At 42.2% G+C, this 27710-nt stretch overlaps 2 protein-coding genes across 4 annotated transcripts in view; one reads left to right on the top strand and one right to left on the bottom strand.

Annotated features, from left to right (window-relative positions):
* Nucleotides 1–351: 351 nt before the first annotated feature.
* DNAJC25 (DnaJ heat shock protein family (Hsp40) member C25) lies at nt 352–8139 on the bottom strand. The gene is made up of 4 exons (XM_032096429.1): nt 7822–8139; nt 6693–6845; nt 4295–4765; nt 352–1400 (listed from the first exon to the last, which is right to left on the bottom strand). Exons 1-4 carry the CDS (start codon nt 8137–8139, stop codon nt 1278–1280), a joined length of 1065 nt encoding a protein of 354 aa, XP_031952320.1. The 3' UTR covers nt 352–1277.
* A 2840-nt stretch (nt 8140–10979) lies between these two features.
* The window catches only part of ECPAS (Ecm29 proteasome adaptor and scaffold), a 61725-nt gene continuing 44994 nt past the window's right edge, over nt 10980–27710 (top strand). The window contains exons 1-5 of one of the 3 annotated variants that reach the window (XM_032095743.1): nt 10980–11079; nt 18471–18601; nt 23184–23300; nt 24899–25017; nt 25976–26128. In XM_032095743.1, the coding sequence (XP_031951634.1) occupies nt 11058–11079; nt 18471–18601; nt 23184–23300; nt 24899–25017; nt 25976–26128 (542 nt within the window). In that variant the 5' untranslated portion in view covers nt 10980–11057. Of the gene's footprint in view, nt 11080–11315; nt 11424–18470; nt 18602–23183; nt 23301–24898; nt 25018–25975; nt 26129–27710 lie in introns of those variants that run through there. The other 2 variants (XM_032095742.1, XM_032095744.1) reach the window with 2 other exon arrangements.

The following is a 27710-nucleotide window of genomic DNA, read 5'->3' as shown; positions in this document are numbered from 1 at the left end:
GCGAGGTGTTCCATCTCCAGCTGGGCTTAAAACCACAACACATGTTTTTGAATGTTATTTTAAACAGAAAACTGAAACAACATTTCAAAAATGTGCAAAAGGTCAGGAGTAGCAAGTTCAAAACCTGCGCTCCCAGAACCCATCTCCACAGAAGGCAGCTAACAAGGCACTGTTTTCATCAGTTCCCTTCTAAGGAACTTATTTTTACAGGTGTGATGACAGAAGAACGACTATGCTCCCATCTGTCCTTCCCCAGTAAAATTACTGAAGAGGAGTAAGGTAACAGAATCCCTTTTACCAGCAAATCACAGAAACTCTCTGACCTGGGCTATTACAGCGCAAACCACAGACTGCTGTTATGCATTATTTATTCTAAGTACTCAGAGGTCTGATCAGAAGAGATAAATGTAATGAATACTTAAGATTTAGAATTTAAAACTAATTAAGTCTGCATATACAAACTTTTATTTACATAAGGCATCAAAATTGCCCTTTTTAACAAAAGGGTCATTTTCCCTTTAACCAATACTTTGGTGAAAGAAATGTCACATTTAATAGACTAATATTCACTGGTATACTTGTTCTGAACAAGCAGGTATAACCCAAGGTACAAAATGAAAAAACACAAAATATCCAAGCATACTATTTCATGAATTGCTCTGTAGAACAAAGAATTAAGGCTTGTTTGCATCACGATGATGAACAATCATGCATCATTTATTCCCACAAATAATAAAATCCATTTCCAAGTGAAGCAGGAATAGCAGTAGTCTTGTATAATCCCCATATTGTTTACATGAAAAAAAACCAACTTGGCATCTTAGAAATCAGATTGAAAAGTAGGGGGAAAGAGAGGAAAACAGAAAATGGTCCTTGGTTCAGAATCCTTTACAAGCATTTTCAGTGTCCACTTGCAGGAACACTTCAGTTTAAAGAGGAAAACCCAGATGTGCCAAGGTTTGGACTAAAAACATTTTCAGAAAGGCTAGAGTTATGGTTTCATTGATGATGAATATGAAGTATCTAGCAAAAATACATTGTTTGGAATAATGAATTCCACACTGATATCCCCAAGTGAATGGCATATATACATTAGGCTGAGCCTGTTTAATAGGCCTGATTTATAAAAATGGTAAACCTGTATTATGCTTCGGCCTGATGTAATAGTTCCTGAGTTTTAAATCACTGCTAAGCCACAGCAGACAAAACTCTGAATGATGTGATGAAAAGTTTTGCGAATCATTTTCAGCATTAGCACGCATTTTGTTCAGCAACTTTCAATCATCAATAAAAGTCAGTCTTCCAGGTCCTTCATTTTTCATCCACCTCCGGTATCTCTTCCACCGGGGATCCATGGCCATCTTCTTCTTTAACTCCTCCTCTTGTTCTCGTTTATAGACCTGGTAAGACAGACAGAAGTTTTTAATAAGGATGAAGAAACAGCTTAAGAGAGCCTCAAGTGAGGTGCTAAGTGTTTATACTTCAATCATTTGCCAGCTTATTGTTCTCATCAAAGACTGGATTGCAGCATGGAAGCAGACCCCAAGAAACAGTGTTGGAGCACCTGCAGCCCAAGATGCTTCATGCTTTTGCTGAGCAGAACTATCTTCCTGTAAGCTCCAAAACTTTCTTTTTTTTGGCTAAAGAAGTAGATACTCAATGCATTCAACAAAAGAAAATACACACTAAGCAATGTCTAATGTTCTGAAAATCTAAACTTGTGAGTCCCTTTCAGCACACTGTTCAATGCAGCTGTTCAGCTCCTCATTTTAGCTGTTCTCCCTTCTCAAAATCATCATCTAACAGAACACTGCTGCGGAACTTTTTGTTCCTAAGTAGGGTTCTCAATGAAGTTAATATCTGCATCCAGTATTTACAGTACTAAAAGATAAACAATTATATTCTGTCAAGAAATGGTGTCATTGTAATGGAATGTACAGTTATCAGCAAAGTCAATAATCTTAAAAAAAAGGCAAAAAAAAGAGCAATAGCATCTGCATTTTTATTCTGGGAGGCAGTCTACGTAGATGCTGCTGGGATATATCTCAACACCATTCATGATTTTATCATCTTGGTTTCATGTGACTCAAATGACAACTAACTTTAGAGTTCTGCTATGCACGAACAAGATTTTAAAAATATTGTATTATAGATGGCTACACAAATACACAAACTCAATGCTCAGTGATCATAAAGGTTTAAAAAATCATTAGGAAACAGCAAAAATATTGTGGAGCTCCATGATGCACCTGTGTATTGAATTCCTGGTCTTTCTCATCCTGGAAAACTGAACAATATGCAGATAGACATCTCCAGTCATGAAGGAACAGACAAGCTTTTGGGGAGAAACACTACAGCATATTTTTCAGCCTTGAAAAAACATTACTAAGTTTCAAGTAAGGATATGGTAGTGGTACACAAAAGCACAGCTAGCAAAAGAAGAGAATAAAGCATGATTATTCTCCATTTCCAGTAATACTAGCATAAGCAGGAGTCCAGGTGGCTTCAAAAAAATCCTCTTCTACCACCTTCTACGTGTACTGATGAACTCACGACCAGATGGCACAGCAGACACTGAAAACTTTAATGCATTCCAGTGACTAGGTAAAAATTCATACAAGCAATTACCTACAAAGACACCATTTCCTTTTCATAAACTCACAAAGCTGCAAATTATGTTGGATAAATATTACTATACAGGTGCAGCTGTTCATGTATTCATCATGGAAAAATCAAGTGCTGGCCACCACAGGAGACAAGTGTGAGCTAAACAGACTTCACTTGTGGCAAATACAGCTCTTTCACACTCAGTGACCAAAACATCCTTAGTTAAAAACTGCATGGATGAGACACCAGAGCATTTTTTTCTTTACGACAGGATATCCATCCAATCTCTTTCCTTTAACATCTGCTTTGACTAGCAGCATTACTCGGCCTTTGGACTTCCTGACTGTTTTCTAGCAAACCCATCCTAACTGAACACGTATACTACCTGGCAGCTAATCCTTTCCTTACATTAGCACCTATTTTACTATTCTCCTCTTCAAGTTTGTAGAGTAACTCACCCCTGCCTGCTTTTGAAGAAACATTCTCTTATTTTTGGTGTCCTGCCATGATCCCATTTCTTTTCCCACCATATTCAGAACAGCAGCATGACCTCCTCCTCCCCTTAAGCAGACCAAGTTCATATTCTCATGTTCTTCTTTAGAAACCTCACACCAAATGGCCCACAGATGCACCTCTGTGGAACAATAGAAGGGTTTTGTCAACCTGCCATGCTCCAGCATCCCAAATCATTCTGGACTGCAAATTCTGTGCTGTGGCTAATGTTCTTTCTCTGCTCTCACAGAATTCTTAAAAATTATATATTAACTACTTAGTACTGAGTATTGATTTATTGACTATTCATGGTAAGAGTAGAAGTTGTGCCCAATGATGTTTTTCATGCCATCCTTACTTGAATAGGTGTACAGCACTGCAAGAACAGTCCATGACTCACCACAGGCCAAAGAACTATCAAAGGACAGTTGGGAAGACCAAACCAAAACAATAACAAACAATCAAAGCCCCCTGAGCCAGGAAATAGCAGCTTAGAAGACTGACTAAATAGGAATTTCAGACAATCTGGGTAATTCTTATTACAAATTACTACTGCGTGGAGAACAGACAATAGCCTTCAACCTACCATAATAACCTTGTCATACCACATTGTTATTATTGCTCTGGGAATGCTAGATAACTAACACTAGTTTTTCCACCAAGGCTACTGATAAATAACATAGAGAAGAGAAATTTCCAGTTCCCCTGAAGATGCTGGATAGACTAATTAGCAAAAAAAGATAAACGTATGTAAAAGTAGCTGGAACCAGTGGATGAACAGATAATGAGGAATATAGTCGGGGGTTTTGGCATGTAACAAGAAGGAACAGCACATGCCCAAAGAAAAAGTTCAAGGAAAGGTCACCTGAAATATTGAAGCACTCAGTGAATACAACCACAGAGACCCATTCAGATGGCCCTCTAGAACCATAAAAAGACTTCCAGTAGGAGTCGGATGCATGCAAATTAGTTCTAGGAAAAGTGACATTTATGTATTAGCTAGGAAGAATATTGTAATGAATATGTATGATCATGATGGAATAAATACCCTCTTGTAAAGTTTCACAACACGTATTTGCTTAGAGGTTATGTGCTCCAGGTGTGTCCAGTGCTGTAATAATGAATGCCTGCTTTCTAATACTTCAAATTGTGTTAGAAAGTTTATTTCCCGGCCAATTTCACTATCATTACCCACCTCATAGTTTTCTCGTATCCATAGCTGCCGTTCAAGAAAGGTCTCTTTTTGATGATCTTCCAGGCTGTCAAACTGAGACTGAGACATTTTCATGTACCTTCGTATGATATACAACTTCTCTTCCACACCATACTCTTGCCCTTTAATAGTGAAACAATAAATCCACCAACAGTACCAAACTATGTATTTGCACCAATAAAAAGGAGCAAGAAGGATCTGAAATAGAAGGATATCATATATCTTGGGCTTCTGATAACCACCCTTTATATCTATTTTATTTTTAATAATGTCTTTGATAATTTCTTCCTCCTCTTCACGGATTTCTTCTTTAGACCGCCTGTTCTTGCCTTTTTCTTTAGTCTTGTTGAGTAAACCTTGCTGCTTGGCAATCTCAGTAGCTTGTATACGGTATTTTGGCACAGAAGCTAAGTAGTTGATAGCTTCATTGTAACTACTCCACCAGCTGAAGAACTGTAATTTAAGAACAGTAAAAGTAAACCCCATGTTTTTATACAGACACATTCCTATTTGGGGGTTTGCCAGAAAAAGAAAAAAGTAATGCTGTCACACACTTTTAACCACAGTTACATTACAGTAACGGTACAAACTGAAGCTACCAGTACTTCTGTGGTATTACAGAAGCTATAATCATCCCTCCAGATTCAGTGAAGCACCTGGAAAACAGATGTATAGAAGTGTGTCTCACAGCAATTTACAATGACAAGGAAGGACAAGCAGACACTGTTCTGAACGGTTTTGCTTCTGAGAAGATGGCAATCTCATGCAAGTTAATACCAGGCTGTGCCAGCCATTCTCAGAAGCCCGTCTTATATTTATAAATAAAGCAGCTAGTATACAAACATTTAAGTATAACATTGTTACTCATTTAAAACAGTTCATTGAACATGGACTAAGTATGTGACAATCTCATAAGTCTGGCAGTGTCCACTTTACAAGACTCAACATACCTCTCTGATCTCCAGCTGCCCTCTGGATTTCAAAGGAGTGGGGAAAAAAACCCCAAACAACAAATCAGAAATATACTGCCTGGGTGAACACAGAATCATAGAATATCCTGAACTGGAAGGGGCCCACAAGGATCATCAAGTCCAACTCCTAGCCCTGTACAGCACAATGCTGAGAATGTTTCCCTCTAAAGACAGAAGAAGCCCAAGGCCTAGCTGAGGGCTGATGTTGTTCCCATCTAGTGTCCTGTAAATGACGTGAGATGAGGCATGGAAAACATGGAAGAAACTAGACTAGCACAAGAGGGAAAAAGTTAGCAGCTTGCTTTCATTCTTGGGACACCCAAGCATGTCTCACTGACAGAACTTTTTAAACAATAATACATCTCACACCATTTACCAAGAGAAAGTGCAGACATAAGCCCACTACACAACCTTAGCAAAGGCCAAGAAGCAGAAGCAAGAGAAAGCAAGATGGGCAAACCAGTTTACATTGACACTCACACTGAATTTAGAACCATTTGGCAGTTGCACTCCAGGAAAGTGAGTGTCTCCACTTACAGACAAAATAAGACGTGAAATGGAACTTTGCCATTGGAACTAAATCTGAAGAGAAATTAGGTATTTGGTTGAATATGCCATTGGAATTTATTATTCCAAGTTCTCAAATTCTGATCAACTTTTTTTTTATTTTAACTTCCAATATCCCACTAAACATTGAGGTACCTGCACCATGGTGTAAGCTTCATCCCTTAAACTTCTTGGGTATTTTTAATGATGTTTTGAACCAGTGATTCAAAAGATCCTGAAGAGAAGTTACGCATTTTCCTCCTCTTGCGTCATGAACAGCACAAGTTTTTTCATCTAAAACACAGTCTGTTTTCTTGGCCTTGGACCTACCACCTTCAGAGTAAATTCTGCTGAACTGAATTTGCTTCTCTCCTGGACTTCATCCATGTGGTGCTTAAAATACACCGCAATGCAAGATTCACACATTAGTAAATTCCTGATATTCAGTCCTATCATCTGAATTGAGTCTTGAATTCAGTATGCTATTAGTCTATTTTTTAAAAATTCACTTATGCATCTTGGCAAACTGACACATGTTATTTGGGGCACTAGTCCTGCCTGATCTGCTCTGAGCCTGCCAGGAAGAACCAAGTAAATTCTTCAGAAAAGATGCACCTTGTCTCAACAAAATTAAAAGAAACTTATCTCTACATTTGTTCAAGGTACCAAGGGCAGTCAAAAACCTGCTCAGTACATTCTGACTTCAGGATTTTTACAGACACCACACAGAACTGGACCACAGCATACAGCAACATGGCTCCTCACTGACACTTTCTATTAAATGGGACATTATGAGAACTGCCACTACTTCTCTTCTTGTTCAGAAACTCACGGCGCAGTACGATGTAAACATGAAATTTTACCTGAAACACGGAGATGGCACACACTGTAACTAGGATCACTATTGTGACATCTACTTTAGGTGCCAGTCTCCTGCTGTAGTAGTGGTAATAATGTCTGTAATACTCTTCAGGATGATCCAGCATGTAGTCATAATCTTTACGTGTTTCTTCATCCTGCAGGATGAGATGAAGAACTCATTCAGGTTTAAATTCCTGTTTTCACTTGCTCTGTTATACCTGTGTTTTACATCTCATTAAATGCCATGCTGCTGTAAAACTGGCGACAGCCCAAGTGAGTATGAAACATAGAGGAAATCTGTCCTTTTCTCATATTCTCAATTAATTTGTTCTCACACTTATCTGCCCATGCACATATGACATGTGTTGTCTTAAAATCAGTAAGCAAGCACTGTGCAAAGGCATTTAAAACTGAAAAACAGACAAGCAACTAAAATCCACAGAGTAAGTTTTTTAACTTCAGAATGGGAAGTCCAGATGGACTGGAGTTAATAAGTATGGCTCAGGAAAAGATTTTCAGATGAAGAACCTATTACAAGATTATTTTTCAAAACTTAAAGGAATTAGTTTACAGGGCTATGGAATCTGTCCAATGGAAGGCCAATTCAAGACCTCATTGTTCTCATTTTCTCTGGGTTTTTCATCATTTTCCCCCATATAATTGAGGGACAGGAAATCTAATTTTGCCAGGCTCCACTGCATTCCTTTCAAACTCCGTTTTCCCCTTCCCCCCACCCCCGCAAAAAAAAAAAAAAAAAAAAAAAGTTCCCTTTTCCAATCTCTTGTAGCCTTAAAACACTTACAGGTCTCTTTCTTCCATTCCTGGGTTCCATCTTTGCCAAGTCATACATGCTTTGCCCTGAGAAGCCTTCCCTTACAGATCCCATAAGCTATTCGAGTCACTGCTACTTTTAAAGGTATACCTCCAAGATAAAGCCCAGTCGGTTCGTTATAAATAAGTACATAAAAAAAGAACGAATTCTAGACACAGAAGGATTTTCAAGAGCACTCCATCCTCCTTCCCGCACTCTCGGGCTGGCTGCGGAAGGAGGATTTTTCGGGGTGTTTCTCCTCCCCTCCCTGACTGCTTACCGGAGCGGCTCCGGCCGCGGCGGCGGTCCCGCTCTCTCACCTTGAGGGTCTCGTAAGCGGCGGCGATGAGCAGGAACTTCTCGTGCGCCGCCTGCGCCCCGCCGCCCTCGTCGCCCTCGCCGCCCGCGGGCTCCCCGCGGTAGCGGTCGGGGTGGTACTGCCGGGCCAGCTGCCGGTAGGCGCGGGCGATCTCCGCCTTGCTGGCCTGCCGGCTGACGCCCAGCACCTCGTAGCAGACTCGGCGGCCGCAGTAGAGGCGGTCGGTGAGGCCCCGCGCCGGCCGCGGCAGAAGCGCCGCGCACAGGCACAGGCACAGCGCCCACCGCCCGCCCGGACACCGCGCCGCCGCTGCCGCCATTTCTCCGCCGCCGCCGGGGCCGGGCCGCGCTCCGCGCCGTGCGCGCGGCCGGCGGCGGGGCCGGCGCGGGGGGCGGGGGCGCGACAGGGGCGGGTCGCGACAGAGCCCGCGCTCGGGGGGCGGTGGCGGCTGGGAGCCGGGCCTGCTCAGCCCGCCGAGCACCAGCACGGGTCCTTTGTCCCCGACTTCTCGCAGGCTACTGCCGCTCCGTTCTTCCAGCCGGCTGTGTGCCCTTGCGTTGCACCCACCCCAACGGAATCCTGGGATGCATTCGGAAGAGCATTGCCAGCAGGTCGATGAGGTGATCCTGCCCCTGTACTCTGCCCTAGTGAGGCCGTATCTGATGTGCCGTGTTCAGTTGTGAGCTCCACAGCTCAAGAAAAACACGGAGCTACTGGAAATAGTCCAGAGGAGACAACAAAGGTCTCATGAGGAGAGACTGCAGGAGCTGGGCCTGTTCAGTCTGGAGAGGAGACGACTGAAAGGGGAGTTCATTAATGCACAGAAATATCTCAAGGGTGGATATCAAGAGGATGGTGCCAGACTTTTCAGTGGTGCCCAGCGATAGTATGAGAAGCAGAGGCCATAAACACAAGAAGTTTCACCTCAACATGAGGAAGAACTTCTTTGCACTGAGGATGGCAGAGCATTGGAACAGGCTTCTTGGGGAAGTCATGGAGTCACCCTGTCTGGAGGCATTCAAAACCCACCTGGGCCCATTCCTGTATCACCTGCTCTGGGTCACCCTGCCTTGGCAGGGGGTTGGAGTAGATGATCTCCAGAGGTTCCTTCCAACCCTAATGAATCTGTGATTCTTCCAGGGAAGAAACCTTTGAAGTACTTCCTGAGCCTGTACCTGGTTTAGGCTTGCTCCTGGCAGAGCTCAGGGTCTGGCCACTTGTCATGTGGGGTCCAACGCCATTTAACTGGCAGTCCCACACTGGGAACTGTGCACCCATGGCATGGAATCGTGGGGAACACTCCTCCTTCTGCTGCCCAAAGGCACAACTGATAGGTGACCTCATCAATGTCTAGAAGCATCCTACGAGAGGGTGACAAGGTTCCACCTGAACATGAGGAAGAATTTCTTTACTGTGCAGGTCACTGCACACTGGAACAGATTGCCAAAGAGGTTGTGGCGTCTCCCTCACCTGACAGATTCAAGAACTGTCTGGATGCAATCCTGTGCCATGTCCTCTGGGACGGCCCTGCTTGAGCAGGGAGTTTGGACCAGATATCCTTCCAACCTGGCCCATTCGTTGATTCTGTGTGATTCTGTATGGACAGCTCTCTGAAATGGTGGCTTTGATAGCAGGTCTGCCACCTGTGATGTCCTCTACCCAAAGACTTCTCCTGGTAAGGAGGATTACATCTCTTCTCTGGTGTAACCAGCAGGAACATCACCTCAGTGTTTGACCTTTCCGAGGAAAGCCAGATATGAGCTTGATGCTGCAAGTACTCACCACAGAAATGCTCAGCTCATGAGAGAGCATGTGCTGTTCTTAAAGCTAGAAATGAGTGTGCCTCCCATGTGGCTGGTCTTCTCTGCCTGTCTCCTTTCTGCATTAATAAATGCTGATCATTTCCTTCAGATGTGAATGGGTCCCAAATCTGCTTCCTCAAAAAAAAAAAAAAAAGAACCACCTCTTTGCAGCTCATTAGAGCCCAGCCTCTCAGCATTGGAGACTGGGAGTCAACTCCTCAGACCCTGACCTTAAAAAATTGTGGTGGGTTGGGTGGCCAAGCTGCTCTATCACTTCCCCATCTCAGCTGGACAGGAGAGAGAAAATAAGATGGAAAATGACTTGTTCATTGCGATCAGGCAGTTTACGAAAGCAAGAGCAAAAATTTATGCACGCACAAGCAAAGAGGAAGAAAATAATTTTATTCTTTACTTCCCATCAGCAAGCCATGTCTGGTCACTTCCTGGGCAGCGGGACTTCAGTATGTGTAGAGGTTGCTCTGGAATGCAAGCATTGTAAAAAACGAATACCCCCTGTTCCTCTTCCCTCTGTCAGCTTTTATGTTTGAGCTGACATCATATGCCATGGAATATTGCTTTGGTCAGTTTGGGTCAGCTGGCCTGGTTGTGACCCTTCCCTGGACCTTGCCCACCCCCAGCCCCTTGATGGAGGCAGGAATGTTGGAGAGACAGCGCTGATGCTGTGCCGGTGCTGCTGAGCAATAGCCACAACACTGGTGTGCTATCAACACCTTTCCAACTATCACTGCAAAGTGCAGCAAGGTGAAGGCTGCTGTGGGGGAAATGAACTCCAGCTCAGCCAGACACATTACACAAATGAAGTAAAAATGGTGCTCAGAAGCTTTTGTCACCTTTTTTTTCCTGACTCGAGAAACAAGCTAGTCCTCTGACACCTGTCACTTGGACTCACGTCTTCCCTGGGACTGGCCCTGGAGCTTTAGGGAGACGTCACGAGCTGCCCCCGTGCCACCTGCAAGAAGCAGTAAGGGAGCTGGGGAACGGGCGCCAAGCTGTCTGCTTCCAGACGTGCCCCAGGGACGCCTCGGCTGGGGCATCTTGCCAAGATGCTCCTTACAGAGATCACATGTGGCATCGCAGAGTTTGGGAGAGAGACGCAGTGTGGTGGTCTCTCTGAGCAACCCCAGAACGGCAGGCGAGGAATTCCACGGAGCAGCTTTGTCCCTTCGGTAGTTGGCTTTGGAGCAGAGGCCGGGGGGCAGCGCCGGCGGGTGGGCGTGGCCGTGCCGCTCGGTGGGCGTGGCCGTGCCGCTCGGTGGGCGTGGCCGTGCCGCTCGGTGGGCGTGGCCGTGCCGCTCGGTGGGCGGGGTTCGCCGCCCTCCCCCTGCTGGCGCACCCACGGTCGCGCGGGGGCGCCCCACGCCGCTCCGTCCCGTCCCTGCGCCGCCGTGCCGAGCACGGAGCCGGCGCGGCAGCCATGGAGGTCAGCGCGGACTCCGGTCAGTGCTGCCCCCGTAAACCTCCTCCTCGGGGCCCGCCGGGCGGGGCGGCGGCGGCGGGGCCGGGCCGTGTACGCGACGGGGGCGGGCGGTGGGGACGGCGGCTCTCTCTAAATATAAACCGGCGGTGACTGAAAAGCGGTCGCTGCCGCTGTCGAGGGAAGCCGCAGGGAGCAGCAGAAGGAGGAGGTGGAAGAGGAGGAGAGGGAGGAGGGGGAGGAGGAGAGAGGCGGCCGCCGGCCCGGTGCCGGTGCCGGAGAGGGGTGGGAGGCGCGGAGCGTCTCTCGCCGCCTCCCCTCCCTCCCCAGCCGGCAACATGGCCGCGGCCGCCCAGGACGAGCTCAGTAAGTGCTCGCGGCTCAGGGACTCGCAGCGGGGGCTGGCGGGCGAGCGGGCAGGCGAGCCGGGGTTTCGCCGCAGTGGGTCCCCTCTGCGGTGGGGCTCGGTCCCCGGCCTGGCCGGGCGGTGACGGCAGCGGGGCCGGTTCGGCCCTGGGCGGCCATCTCGGGAAGCGGAAACCAGGAGCAGCGGCGCCTCCCGCATCCCCGGCCCCACCGCGGGCAGCGGGGGCTGCGCAGTCCCCCGCCGGCTGGGTGACCTTGCGTTCTGGCCGGGACGGAGCCTGGGGTCGGCGGGACCCCCGGCGCAGGGGGAGCGGCCTCCACCCACCGCTCCTGAGCGGGCACAAGCGGCAGCGCCTTTGCCCGTCGGTGCTCTCGCCCTGCATTGTGCGACCGCCGCGTTTGAACCACAGCAGCGGTGTGAATATAAGGCGGGCTGGCACGTCCAGGACGGGTTCCCCGAGCCCCCTGAGGTGCTATGCGGGCGGTGGGTACGAGGGCGCATCGCGGCCGCCCCTGCGGCGCTCGGCACATGACCGGAGGTGCCGCTGCCGCCGAGCATTCGAGACGGCGGGAGCTCGGCCCTGTCTTCTTGTCAGCTCCAAAACCCTTTCTCAGTGACTCTGGGATAGCACACGATCAGCTGGTCTTTGGAGAAGCCTATGGAACTTCAAAAAAAGCGGATTTCTTCCCTTGCTTTTCCTGTCCTGGAATAGAGCTGGTTCTTATCTGTGAAGGATTAATAGCAAGATAACATATGACTCAGCCAAATGAGAGGGCCTTTGGTTACCCTGAAATAGTACTTGGCAGTCGTCAGAGAGGAAGGGCAGAAGAAATACTTTGAGCATATTTGAGCACTGTTGGCTTTCAGTACTAAGGCATTTTTGTGTAATGTTTCTTAGGGTTTTTTTGGTTTTTTTTTTTGTTGTTTTGTTTGTTTGTTGGGGTTTTTTTTTGTTGTTGTGAGCTTCTGTATGTAACAACATCCTAATTCTGCTCTTTGTTAGGTGTTACTGGAACTAGGCTGAGTGGAATAAGGTGTATTATAATGGTGGGGATGTCCCAAGATCCGTGGTGGAGTAAAGGAGGATCTTGATCCTGTACTGATCCTAGAACTGGAGGACCCAAATGCCAAGCTATTTGTTCCATTGACAACTGGGATAAATTGCTGTAAGGACAGTGAAAGCTCTCACTGCTGCTGTCATCTAAGAGATTCTGTTGTTAATTTTACGAGAACGTGATTCCCCTTGGTGAAACCAGTCAGTGTGAGATCTCTTCCGTGTAACTCCTTGGCTTTTATCTGTGTGTAATCTAGCTTTCCAGGCTCCAAATCTGATCCTGCAAAAAATTGGTCCTCAGCCATGTGCCTGTTGCTACACAGCCCTTTCTGTTAAGCTGCGCTAGAAAGACAAATGTCCCTAGACTGAGATTCACATTAATAATTACATAATGTCATTCAGGTTATTTGACCACTGCATCCTTCAAAAATGAGGGAGTTTTATTGGTTGGGTTAGAAATCATTTTTCTTTGGGTGGGGGGAGGAATATATTTTTGGAAATTCTTTTTTGTTTAGTTTGGTTTTTTTTCCTGGTACCTCTGTCACTGAATAGAAAGTACTGTAATCTTAAATGAAAAATAATTAAAGGTAATGGAAAAAAGATTAACTTAATGTAGAGAGGGAAACCAAGCCTCTATGTGGGCTTGCCATCTTTTGATATATTCAAATAGTTAAATTTCAGCATATTTGGAAATAAATACTTTCTTTTATAGGATGATTGCTAGTCCTAAAATAACAATAATAATTACCACTAGTTTTAGACTGAAAAACGAAGTCTGCTTGCTTTATATTTACATGGCTGTAGGAAGCTTTCATCTATAGCCCCAGTCAAACACAGAAACTCTGTGTAAATGCTGTGTAAGGGATGCTTATCATTTTAGAGGACAAGTTGTTTGATGGCAGCGTAAGATATGGCAGTTTAAAAAATAATGCAAAATCAGTAAATTGGCCCTAATGCCATAAGAGTTCAGATGCAAGAGAGACAAGTTAGTCTTGAGTGATAGTAGTCATCCATTCAAATGGAGAACCTGTGCCTGGCATATTCCAAATTATTTGATTTCTGGTGTACTATTCAAGCTTTCACATAAGCTTTTCTATAAAATGAAAGGATTGGATGGGAAAAAACCATAATATATCCCTTCTCCAACAGGCCTTCCTAGCCTTTTCCAGTCAGATCTTGTAAAACAGCCTGGTGAATGGCCTGTTTGTACAAATGCTCCCTTAAGTTTTTTGGCTGTAGGCACACAATGGGTTACTGGTAGAGACAGGAATAGCACCAGCAAATCCTGACTCACTGTTTGCTGCTATAATCATACTAGATATATTTTCTCCCAGAGTCTAATACCATTTGAACAGGAATTTGACTCCTATTTTAGTAGTTGCACAGCAGATGAGAACTTTATTCTTTCTTCTGCATGTGGAATAATGCAGAAGCAATTGCTTAGTTCTAGAGAGACAAAAGGGTGTGTTAGAGCTTTTGCTTTAGCAGGAACCTGCCCCTAAAACTACCCCTGCCATCCAGGAGGTGAAGTTGAAATGCTTTTGTGCGCAGGACTCTTTATTTGATGTAGGGCCCTTTGGAGAAAATGTGGGGGGATGCTTGTGCATGTAATGGTGCTACAGAGTTCAGGTAATAGAGGAGGGTTTCTGGGGTTTTTGTCTGATTTACTGAAACAGTTGTAGAAATTATTTATATTGTAGGAGTTCCACCAATCTGTCAAACAGATACTTCTCAGGAAAGTGAAGATTCATACATAGAATTTTGCTGTCCCATGCTCTGCTCTGTTTTGAAGAGGACTCTTTTTAGTTCCTCAGATGGTTTGTGGCTATCAGTCAAACTATGAAGTACAGCTAGTTTGACATGTCTTAGCCCCAGCAGTTTCTTGAGTCAGTTTTCATTAAAGGAAGGGTGTGTGTTTTACTTGATACTCTGCTACACAAATATGCATTGCTGAGGGGTCTGTGTGGAATACCTGGTGTTGCTGTGCATAATGTCTGTAAATGCCAGAGGGAGCTGATTCGAAATGTAACTGTGCTTGGCTGAACTGAGAGATTTCTGTAATAAAAATACAGATGAACAGTGGCATTTTCCTTTTCTTTAAAAATTAAAATAATGAGGGTAAACCCTTTGAATTCTTGGCTTTATTGAGGTAGCTATTTCACTGTTTATCCATATTTTTATCCTTTTTGTGTCTTTCTCTCAGTTCTCTTAGATGAACTCCATGTTAATACACCAAATGGAAGGAAAGGGTACATTGTGTCTGTGAGCAGGCTGTGGGGTTTTCCTGTTACCCTGGGTGATTGCAAGGTCAGTTCTGAAGTAACAAAACCTAATATAACTCTGACCCTTTTATGGATGGTGTTGCAGGATTTGAAAGTTAGTGTCTCATTGTCAGTGTGGCATTTTGTAGAATTTTTATCCATTATCTGTATTTGGAAAGCGATTTCTTTATTTTTTTGTCTTTGCAAGGTTGGTATGTGCTGAAACCTGTATACCTCTTGTAGTCTTAAATGGAGATTGGAAAGAACCAGAAGTGAAACATGCATTTTCTCACAGATAGGTAGCTGCATTGCCATGGTAACTTGGGAATTGCAGGTTCCAAATACACCATGTCAGTTCACACAAATTAGACACTGCTATTGGAAATAGGGATACAAAGATATATCTTGTTTTTCTGCCCCTTTGTTTCTTTTACAAAAGGAGATGTCATCTTCATATGCAATGCCTGTTGTTCAGTTCTCCATATTTATCTTTGTCTTCTTGTAAACACCTTTTTTTCCTGAACGAAGTGCCACAAAATTGGCATTTTATGTGGAAGTACTACACAGCAGCATGAAAAGAAGTGGTTGTGCCAGAATACATGAATAACTGTTTCAAATTCTTCATGGACTTAGTTGTATGTATTTTAAAAGTAAAACTAGTTACTGATTTTTTTTACTCATGCACCTTATTCTTTGTTGTGTTATGTTTTTCAATCCATAGTAAAATACTAACTGTCATAGCTGTGGCATACATATGATGTTTCAAAGACTAGTTTTCAGTTGCTAAGGCTTTTTCCAAACAGTTTTTGTCCTTTCCACCCCCCTCCTACCCTCCTTGGTATGTAGTAAAGCAAGTTAGACATCTTGCTTTACTTATTTTTACTATCAGATAAGCTCCTAAAATTGCAACTGTGCAGTTTCTTAGTTGGCAGTAGGGGCTGTAAAATCAGAGAGAAGATTTTAGCTTTGTACTTAAAAACTTTGGAAATGCACAATGTGGGTAAGTGAGACCAGTTGCAAGCAAACTGTCTTGTTTGATGTCTGGTGCATAGTGGTCTGCTTGCTGGCTGAGGCTGAGTGGAGGCTGTGAAGAGACATAAAGAATGAAAAGACACTTTCCCCATGCCAGCCAGGAGGTCTGCAGCACACAGAGATAGGACACAGCATCTGAGACCCAGATACTTCATCCACAGTTACTTTCCTGGGCCGTTGTGTGTGGTGCTTTAAATCTCCGGTGTTTATGCTTTCCTGTAATGAGTGCTGTCAGCTTGAAAAATGGTCTTAATTGTTAGTAGAATAAAAACCGTGGAGGAAATGTTTGATGTACAATACTTGGGAGGTTTTATAGCTCTTTGTTTTCCTGTCCCACTGCTATGGATACAGTCTGCATCAGCAGCATGGGAGAGTGCTCTGACAAACTCCTGACCAGTTTCTTAACTTCATCCAGATGGCCAGTATCCTTGAATTTGCTGAAGAGTCTTGTCATGATTATGGTTAAGGGAAGAACATATGATGACAGTATTAGGGCTTAACTGACTTTGCAGCGGAGGTATGAGAAAAGTAACAAATTTGTCTCACAGGCAGCGTAAAGAAGTAGGTAGCTTTTTGTCCTCCTTATCTCTTACTATTATTGTTGGTACTATTATTGTGTCCGCCGTTCTGGTTGCTGCTGCTTGAAACAAGAGAATAATGGAGGAAGCTGGAAATGGGGCAGGCGCTTGTAATTCAGTGCATTGCTACATTTCCTGAGTGCACATGCAAGAGGGTTTCTCTGCCTTTCAGAAGGTGTGTGTGTAGTCCGGTGACTACCAACAAATGGCTTTAGAACTAACTTCAGTTGTGTTTCCTTACACTTGTGTCTGATCTGTTGCTATGGGAAAGAACGTGTTGAGAAGGTTCTTAGGTTGATTTCCTTGAGGATGATGGATCTGCAGTTTTCTCCTGGAGTTCTAGGTCCAAGGGGAAAGATTTGATAGGTTTTATTCACTGAGTTATTTCAACTGCTTGGTGTGACTTCAGTAGTCCCTTACTGCCTGTCAAGACACCAAGGAAGTCCTGGAATGGGGGATCATTGGGATGGGGGAAGGATGACACGAAAAGGAAGGTGAAAAGAAATCAAATGTCACGATTTTTTAAAAGCTTGGAATATGAGGTAAGTGTCATGAAGCCATTGACTAGCTGACAACCTGAATGGTCTGTGAAATCTGTCTGAAATGAGATTGACTCGTATCTCAGTTTACACTATAGATGCTGTAGAGTTTTGGCTTGTAATTTCCTTGACAGTAAAATTTTGTAGTGCTCTGTCCATTCAGCTCATATTTGCTCAGCAGAAAATGAAATCTTGGAAGTATGTTTAATGTATGTTTATGTTAAGTCTGCTTCTGACAGAGGAGGAATGGTGCTATGAATGCAGGGATAGCACAGGTTTTTAAAATAGGACAGTAAAGGCTTCTGAAGCTAAATCATCATAGGTTTGCTGGTTAGAGCTGCATTTGCATTTCAACATCCCTTTTGATCGCTTTGGTTCTAACCATATCCATTCACCTCAGTCTTTACCGCTGCCCTATACCAGTGCCTTTTTTCTTTTTTTTTTTCCCCCACTGTGGTCCTTTACAGCCAGCTTGATGATCCTTCTCTGCTGAAGGAGGTCTCTCCTTGGTCTCCCTCTAATCTCAGCTTGCTATAGATCACTTTAGATTAGCCTTTGGAGAAATTATTTCCTCCTTGTAGGATGTCTTAAGACCTTTAGCCCTTCAAAAGCATCGGGTCATTGCTTCCTTGCTGCATGTGGGTCTGGCCTTCATTGCTGCAGGATGAAAAACAGATGCTCCTGATCCTGTGCACAAAGTCTTCGTACTCCAGCCGTTGGGAATGCTGCTGTTGCTGGGGAGGCTTTGCTTTGCTTCTGGTGTAGCTGTTGGGGCAGCTGCATTCTGGCACTTAAAATAAGGACTTTTAACCTTTTTTATTAAAAAAAAAGGTCCTCAACCATCAGCTTCTGTTGACAGAAGATTGTGGTGTAATTTGTTTTCTTGAAACGATTTTTTGTTTGTTCCTTTCTGGGTTTGGGGAGTAGATCAGCTGGCCAGAGGAAGGTGAATTAAAACACTCCAGCCGCTTCGTAGAGCAATAATAGCATCACAACAGCATGTCCTGCATTTCACGCTTGTGCTCTTACTCCTATTGATGATAGTGCCATCTTTTTGAAAACAGATCAGCTAATTATAACAAACAAGTAACTGGTTCAGCCAACATTAGTTCAGATTTTCTGGGAGACCTAAGTGCCCCAATGGACCAGCGCTGGACCAGTTAGCCTGTGTCAAGATGTTGTATGAATACTCCTGTAACCCAAACCTGTGAGTGTCAAATTTACCCTGTAACAGTAGTCTTGAGCTTCAGAAGAATTGATTTTTCACTCTAGCTTGTTTCTTGTGCTTTCAGGTGTGTGAACTGTACCTGCAAAGGCAGCCTTAATTACTTCTGTCTTTGCTAGGAGTGGTCTCCATGTACTTGTGAAGGCTAGTACTGGAAGCTATCAGGCTGGTTTCTACCGTAACTGGTTTTCTCAGAGTTAAAAATCTGTGATGAGTGCTGTTGAGATATGAGTACTCTAATAACATTGTGCAGCATTTCTTGTAAGTCCATTAGGGGATGTTCAGAAAAAGCTTTCTTGCTACAGGAATTTTGAGTTTCGGTTTCTCTTTTTCTTTTTTTTTTTTAATTAATTGCAGATCAACTGGAGCGTGTGTTCTTGCGTCTTGGCCATGCAGAAACAGATGAGCAGTTACAGAACATTATTTCCAAATTCCTACCCCCTGTTCTCCTCAAGCTGTCCAGCACACAGGAAGGAGTTCGCAAAAAGGTAAGGGTTCAGTTTACCATAAAGATACATTATCCTGATCAGGGAGAAGGAGATGCCCATGATGTATCATGATTTGCTATTCTTGGATGTTCTCTGTGGAGAAAACTACTCTTTGAGGAAAAATTATTGTGACCCTAATAGAGAATTGGTTCATTACACCTGTTAGAGTTTAAACAAAACAGTCAGTGCTTGTGTTAGCACAGGCTTTGCAGATGTGTGGAGGCTGCAATTGTTTCCACTTGAGGCCAGCTAGCTCTGACAGAGTTAGCCTTGGGATCAAGGCTTGCTGCCATAGGAACAGTTGCCCTTGGCTTCCAGGGCTGTTGTGCTTCCTCCTGACTTAGGGCACATGTGAAGCAAGCTTGCTTCTATGCACAGAATAGCATGAAGCCTTACTGATGTCATTCACTTGGTTGATAACTGGAGTAAGAGCAAGAACCAAATAATTTTGAGAATGGAATGTGATGCCTATCTGAAAAAATTCAGTTCCCTGGTACAGAAGACAGCTTTATCACAGCATTTATTCAGGTATCTTAATGTGTACCTGAGTGACTAAAACTCTTTGGTTTTTGCCTGTAACCAGGCATAGGAGAAAGCCAAAGCAGTTTTAGAGGTGGAATTTAATGTGTAACTGGGGAATTCAGTTCCCTGCATTAGGTTTTAGGTCTGGTAATAGGAGTAAACTGGAACATTTTGGAGCAGAGTGCAGATGAAGTGTTGGGGGTTAGAGGTGGAAAAGAAACTTTTCATAAATCCATGTGTCTTGTTGAAATAGGGAAATAATCAGAATGTCACTGCATTTATAAGTAGATTTCAGAGCCTGCAAGTTACTGTAACATAGATCTTTTTTTAACAAAATTCTGCCCAAAACATGGTCCTAAGAGTGATTACATTAAAGTGGATCCATAGATGTCAGGCCATTCCACTATGCTGAGGGACAGATAGATACTCCAACTCAGATGGGGTGTTCTTCTGAATACCTGCTTACCATGTGTGCTTGAAGTTGTGAAGAAAGGCATTTAATCAGCTGGTGAAATTTCTGAGGGTATTTTTGTATGATTTTTTTTCTCTAAGCTGGAATGTGTTGTCAGTTATTTTGGAGTGTTGGAAGATTCAGGAAAGGAGGAGGACTAGTCTTTTGAAAATTAAATTTAAGAGGCCTCTTGACATCACAGAGCATACTTAGGGTGTATTGTTGTAGTAGTAGTACGGTTAGTAGTTATTACATTAAAGTGAATAATGAAATAAAATGCATTTCTTCTTCCTTTCAGGTGTTTAAACTATTAATTTTCATCCACACCAGATGATAATAATATAAGGAATTATAGCACTTCCATGTACTTCTTGATATTTGTCAAATTCGTTGCAGCTGTGTAGATCACCCTGAATTCTGCCCTTGCCATGTCAGTGAAGGGCATTTGACTTTTTCAGTATTCTGTTTGTTTTCTTAATAAATTCAAAATGTAGCAAGAAGGCCCTGTATATGTTAAATTTCTTTTATTTGATATTTTTCACATAGCAAAATAATTTCAGTGAGACAAAGAGACTGTCAATTTTTTATTCTAAAAGGTATCAGTGAACATTTACTGTGTAGTGTATAACCTGCAAGTAAATCTCTTCAATGTGCATGTTGCCCTTTTCCATAACTTACATTGGAACTGAGCTTGTCAATCTTCTTGCTCTTACACTTTGTTAATGTGGTGGGAAAACATGCTAAGAATTCTGCTGCCTTTTCAAATATCTAACTTTCCATTGCTGGTTTTTGCCTAGTGGGTAACTAAAAATGTGCCTGTTGTTCAACACCAGCTTAAATCACATTAAGGCAATGTAAGCAAAGTGAAAACATGTATTTTTTAACATGAGCACTCAGGTAATTGGAAAGCTGATCTACTAATGCTAATAAATGAAATAGAATGGAAGGAGAAAGCCAAACTCTTTATTAACCCAGTGACTATCTACAGGCAGTGACAAAACTGACACCCCATGTCATATCCCTCTCCTGCAGTGATTGTTGTGGTTAAAAACCCATAAACCCACCACCACCACCACCAATAAAAAAAGTGTGCCAATATAATTAACTATGGTTTAAAAATTTTAATTGAATTGACAGTGTAGCTTTTGATAGTATAGACATGAGCAAACAAGAACATTTGTTGTGAGTATACTGCTAAGTGTAGAGCATTACAGTTGTTAAAGGACTTCTTTCACCCAACTTTAGAAGCATAGTTTGGTTCACAATACACCAGAAGGATTGACAATGTTCTAATTTTACTTTGACTCCCCAGACTAACTTTGTCCTCAAGCTTGTACTGCTAGAATGAAAAGGGGAAATTAAATTTAATTTTTCTTCCTGTTGCCTTAATGTATTCCTTTGTTGGTTTTATTGCTGCCCTTCAATTTATGATTATTAGGTCACTATTGCTGCAACATTCAGTAATTTGAACTCATTGCCCTCATACATTTTCAGATCTAGGATGTAGTCTAACTATGGGGATAAACTTGTAATGCCTATACCTTCTTAATCCATTTATGCTGAAGAAGTAATCCCTTTTCAGGCCACAGTTTGGCAAATGGGTTAAATTTTACTCTAGGATGTCTTCTACAAAAACAGTTATCTTAGTGGTGTCACACAAAGAACTAGTAATCCAGGGTAAATTCAACTCTGCTTCTTCAGATGAACTCCAAGAAGTATTTTTACAATGGCAGCCTTTGTGCCAGACTGGATACCATTGTCGCTTTAAATGCAGCCCATGTGAGGCCAGCAAAACCAAAAGAAGTCAAAAGTGCAGACGTTTGCATGAGTCAGGTCTGAAGAGTGCTGCTGATGAGATCCTTAGTGCACTTGTTTGACATTAATGATTAGAGAAGCAGGATATGAGCTAAACCCTAACACATACCCAAATCCAGCCATGTTTTTTTTTACCAGCCAGCATTGGTAATTTGAACATGTTTCTCAAGTTCTGTCTTAGTATCTCCTACCCTTTCTCAAAGAGATCTCTGCAGACAGGGTTTTTTCCTCTCTAAAATACTAGGAATTTGTAATGGTTGCAATAAATTTACAGCAGCAAAATTTGATAGCTGTCAGTGTTACTTAGTTTGTCAGTTTATCTCTGATTTCAATCACATTCTTGCAGTCAGCTCTGCAGTTTCTCTGAATTATAGCTCGACATTTTTTTGTTTGATACCTTGTCAGGGAGTAGATGTAAAGATGGTGTCCAAGACTCTGCTCATATGCAGCTCAGCATACATACGGTTCTGCAGTTTCTATTACAAACTTCAGTGACAGCAGTTTTAGCTGCTTTTTCAGCATACTCTGACCAAGGCAGTGATCAAAAACACAGGACACCCTGTCTTTTTGACTTGAATTGCTTGAAGTCAACCTGAACCTAGGATGAGCTCTGACTGGTTTTACTGGAACTGAACTCACTTCATCTAACATCACTTCCATTGTTTTGCACCACCTTCTTTGAGAATCTGATAAAGTTTGCAAGCAAGATGCAGATGGTCAGTGTGATTTCTCAGAATGGATAGTTGTTCCAGAGTAGAGATTGTAGTTTTTCAGTTTCCTGCATTCAGTTATGATACCTCCTTCAGGGGATTTACAAATGACACTTTGCTGATGCTAAGAAACCGCTTAATGTGATTGTAGAATCATGGGATAATTCACTTTGGAGGGGACCTTAGGAGGTCTCCAGGCCAATCTCCTGTTTAAAACAGTCCATTACAAGCTCTGTTCAGGATGAAGGTTAAGGTTTTATTGAAATGGGTCTTGAAAAACGTCTGAGGATAAAGGCCGTACAAACCCTCTGGGCTCCAACTTCACTACTTGATAGTCTTCATCATGAGGGAATACCATGGTGCACCTCTCTTGCTTCAATGCACTCTGGCCACAGTTTCAGCTACTGTCTGTCAGAGCCCAGGGCCATCCCGCTCGAGCAGCTGCCTGTTCCCATTGGCATTGCTGCTGGGGCTCTGCCTGCCCAGGCAGGGCTGCACATCACTTCTGCTTGACATTCACAGCACTCCTGTTGGCTTCTCCTCTTGTTTGAAGGATTTCAGTTCTGTAATGTTCTGCTCCAAAAAGTTCTCATACGCTTATTTGGTAATTTTATTATGGGTGGGGATTTTTTTCTTTTTTCTTTTTTTTTTTTCTTTTTTTTTTTTGTTTTGTTTTGTTTTGTTCTGTTTTGTGAATTGGAGTTATTCTGCAGCTCAATACAGAGCAGCAATGCAGATTTCCAAACCAGAGTCAGTTTTGACAGGTAGTAAGCAAACTGTGGAAAGAACTGGTCATCTTCAGTAATCCTTTCTTTCTGATATTTCTGTTGATGGATGTTATTGATTGTGGGTGGTTTGGGACTTGTGTGTTTGTCGTAACAGTGGCTTGAGACCTGTTGGAATGGTTTCAAGATAATACTATAAGTGATGGCTGCTGTTTCCTTATGGATTAAATAATCAGTTAGATCAGGCCTGATTTGCTTATACTAAGCCTGCCTAATGGACTGAGCTTGATGACTGAAGCGCAAAGTAGTAACGTTAATGGTGATTCTTTCAATTTTTTTTTCTTTTTTCTCCCTGTCAGGTCATGGAGCTGCTGGTTCATCTGAATAAGCGCATTAAGAGTCGACCAAAAATACAGCTTCCAGTAGAGACATTGCTAGTTCAATATCAAGATCCTTCTGCAGTGTCCTTTGTCACTGTAAGTGGCTGTTCTTCTGAAACTGTTTGCTGCTTTACTTTAGCAAGAAGAATATTCTTTAAAGTCCTGTATTTAGCTCTGTCAGTTTTCCTAGCAAGTTTGTAATTGTTATGAGGTTGATGTTTTAAGAGCTTTTTTTGTACTCAGTTTTATAGTCTAGCGTGGGTGAAGCTTAGTTTCATAAAGCACTTTGCTGTTCAAGTACTGACAGTTACTCTTGATATGTCATGATTGCATGCATTGTCACTGCTTGTATTGTAAAGGTGTTCATTGGTGAAAGCTGCATTTTGCAAGCAGCTATCAATCCTTGTCTTGATATCTCCAGGATAAGAGTTTTACTTAAAACACCTTTATCTCTTTAAACACATGAGGTCCTGTATTTCCATGTGGTTTTAGGATCAGGACCTTATCTGAGCAAGAAAAGGTGAAAAAATGTTATTTTATAGACAGGGAAACTTTCATAGATTATTTCATTTCATCTAATTTAAAAAGTGAAAGTTTTTAAATGTATTTCTGAAACTATGAAACGGTTTGCATTTCAGTTTTGGTAGATCTGTTGAAAATCATCATTATGAAACAGAAGTGATTAACTCACAGGGAAACTTTGTACTTCCTTGTTTTACTCTTCAGTCTTGTTTGTAGCTTAAATTGAAAACATAACATCTTAGAAATGTATGGAGAAGTATTTAGACTTTAAACAGCAGTGACATACATAAAAGTAATCTTAGATTGTCCTAAGCAAGTGGCATTATCTGGAATTCACTTTTTAGAAATGACCAAGACTTCTGGAGTGCCTGTGTTTTGTAGAGCAAAATAAACTATCTTGTTTAAAGACATACTTGACAAACTCTGCATTTGGCTGGACTTGGCAAAAATGTATTTTCATTAGTGTATCTCAGCGATGCACATTGCTTTGTGTCGTAAGGCTTCATAGCATTTTAACTAAAGTGCCATCTACAAAGTAGTGCAGTGCACTACAGCACTCCTCTTCAGCACTTCTTTCAGCCAGATTGTGGAACACAACTCTTATCTCTGCAGTTCTTGTCTGGATTTAGATGAACAGGATAACAGTTAAATAGTCCAGTGTTCACTATTGCTGTGCTGTGCTCTCCTGTCACTGGACTCTTAACTACACGTGCAGCTTTTAAATATGGTGATTTAGAAATATGTTTTCAAGAGAAATTTTGTCTATGCTGCTATCTTGGTATCTGTTCAATATTGTTTTCTATTTTATTTCAGAAATAGGTAAGAGAGATCATTACATTTGCTTTCTTTTAAGCTGTTGCTTAGTTGCAACTGCTTTTGGTGAAATTGGCAATGGAAAAGGAAAACCAGAGAGGTTTTTTTTCATTGTTTTTTTCTGCATTTTAAAGTCGAGGCCTAGCAAGACCTACTCTGAGTAGTCCTTGCTGAGTCTCCGCTTTAATGGTTGTCAGTCTGATAAATCTTAGACAAGAAATTGGTCTTACAAAAGAAATTCGTCTTCTTGTATGTTGTGTTACACAATTGGGTATTGGAAACGAGATACAAGAAGAGGTTAAGGAACACATGCTTATTTTGCATTGCTGCAATACTGTGTGCTTTTTCTACTCCTTTAGAATTTTACCATAATTTATGTTAAGATGGGATACCCCCGTCTGCCTGTGGAAAAACAATGTGAATTGGCTCCAACCCTTCTCACTGCAATGGAAGGGAAACCTCAACCACAACAAGACAGGTATAACTACTTATTCTTGGAGTGAATTTTATTGGTATGGTTTTAGTAAAATAATTTGTATCAGTTGTTAAAATATTTCTTTTCCTTGGTGCTGTCTTCATTACTCAGTATGTTCTTGGCATGTACAATTTGGATCAGTAATTCGGTTGTTTGGGTGGTACAAAAAATTCTTATTCTCTAATGCTGTAGTAATATAGAGGATCTGCAGCAGCAGACTTCCTATATGATAAGAGGTCTGTGTTTCAGGTAAGTAGAAATTTTAGCTAAGTTGTAATAAGTAAAAAGGAGACGAATTTGGGAGCTCTAGAAAACTGTTATTGATGGGCCTGGTTCTTATCTACATGGAGATGAGTTTCCACTGTGCTGGTATTGGAAAATGTCATTAAAATCATGTCTTTGTTCACTCTACATACTGTGATAGTATACAAGTATTTAAAAAATGACCCTACTGAAAGGCCTTGCAGTAAAATCTTGCTTCCATTCATGAGATTAGTGTGAAAATACTTGTAGCCCCTGGGAGCATGAGTTTTCTGTGTCAAAAAAGCAAGTACATGAGTGAAGAGAGCTTTGGAAAATCTGGCTGTACTGGTATACAACCACTGTGTTTGCCAGTGTTTCTTAAGGATGAGACAGTCCTAGATTGTATTTTGTGGCAGAGTTATGACACTGTCAAAAATCTGGACAAATGCAGAGACTGTCTCTCCAAATATCTGCATGCATGCAGACATATATGTTCCATTTTAAGGAAAAATCCTAATTTATCTTCTGGTTTCCATTTTTAAGTACATCAGATGGTAAAATAGAGGCTATTGGGCTGTGAATATGTTTAACTTTTGTTTATATTTTCTTTTTTTGCTGTTAAGGACCAGGTTTGTTATAAAAGGTTTCTGTCTTGTATGTTATAAATAAACAAATGTGTTTTTTTTAAATGGTTGCAGTAAATATAATTGTTTTTCAGCCTAATGCATCTTCTAATACCAACCCTTTTTCACATGAAATACCCTGCTGAACCACTGAAAGCAGCAGCTTCTCCGTTTAATCTTGCTGAAAAACCAAAGACTGTACAGTTGCTTTTGGACTTTATGTTGGATGTTCTTCTTATGCCTTATGGGTGAGTTGATACCAGTCTTCTCTAGCACTGTTGTGTTCTTTATGTGTGAAACAGTATAAACTACACCCTTGAAAACTCATTTAAAGTATGCTGTTACTTCCTGGCTCAAATGAAGCCAGTGGAAAGGTAGAAAGGAAGTTGATAATTTTAAGAACCAGATTACCATCTTCCTTATTTTACAAAACATCTCTTTTCTACTTAATTAGGTGTTACACTATTCTGTCCTTACCTCTTTTGAGATCAAAGTGAAACAATGAGACATGTGAGCTATCTGTTAAATAGCCAGGCCTTTCAAATAGAAGTCTGACAAAAATGTGTGCTCATCTTTCTGCAGTTGAGTTTTAAGGCTTATTTCTCCAAGGTCATAAGCAAGAATAATTTCTAAAAATTTATGTTTTCCAGAGTTGAACCTTTGAATAAGATTTGTCTTTTGTCTGTTTTCTGGTGAAAAATGTTCAAACTGCAGTGATGTTGTCTTAGTGTGAGCACTGTTTTTGAAAGCAAGAAGAATGTATGGAACAACTTGAATTTACTGATTACTGCTTGTTAGGAACCTCTGGTGTCTAAAAATCAGTACTTTCTCAAAGTGTTTTTTCCACTGGTTTTTGTGTCTTTGTATTGCTAAGGGGGCTTTTGCTTTTAAAGAAAATAGAAATAATTTTGATGGTAGAACACATTTCTGTTTTTTCTGGCAGTAAAAGTGGATTGGTGCCAGTATGATTTTTTTGAGCTCATAACTCTTGCTCATGTGAGTGGATTAACCTAAAGGAATGAATTTAAAATAGCGAGCACATGAGCTTTCACCGTGTAGCTTTGTTCGAGGCCGTGCTCCCCATCAGATATTATGGGGGCCACTTCCATTTTGTTTGAATATACAGAATCTTGTAGCTTTTACTTTAGAATGCCTGTTCTTCTGTTCATGGTTCACGCTCTTCAGTTGGCCCAGGTTAATTGCTCTTAGCTTCATCTGTGGCTGTACTGTCAACAGTTGAAGTCCTTGGGCTTTTCAGTGAGTCTTCACTCCTTCCATGCTTTAATACTCTGGCAGAGCATGAGTTTTTAAATCACAGAATCATTTAGTTTGGAAGAGACCTCTGAGAAAATACTCACAGATGCTGCAAGTAGGAGGTGAAAATTTTAATTTTCTTTCCAGAAGGTGCTCAGAGAATGTCTTGACCTAGCCTGTGGCTCTGGGTGTCTGTCTTTTAAAGTCTTGCTCCCTGGGGTGAGCCTTTTTGCAGTGGTTTACCGCTAATTTGTGCTTGTTAGAACTTGGTCTGTCGTTGCCCAGTTGTGAATTAGCCTTGCCAGTTTGCTGCAGTAAAGCAACCAGAAAGCTTAACTGTAGGGCTTAAAGCTCATAATGAAGTGTTCAAAGTTTTAACTAATGAGACTCGGAATGAAATCTTGTTGTTGAGATTGTTTTCCTCTTTCGGTTGCCTGTGTGCTGAATGCAGAAAGAGGGGCTGGCTGGAGCAAAATAATTCTTGTTGGTCTCTGTTTTCCAATTCTGAGGCCATATTGTGTTGACCAGCTTCCAAGGATACATGGAGAGGTGGGGTGGCTTTTATGAAGGCATGGA

This window comes from Corvus moneduloides, chromosome Z (assembly GCF_009650955.1).
Source record: "Corvus moneduloides isolate bCorMon1 chromosome Z, bCorMon1.pri, whole genome shotgun sequence".
Lineage (NCBI taxonomy): Eukaryota > Metazoa > Chordata > Aves > Passeriformes > Corvidae > Corvus > Corvus moneduloides.
Note: the sequence above shows the minus strand (reverse complement) of the source record. Positions and strands in the feature narration are given on the sequence as shown.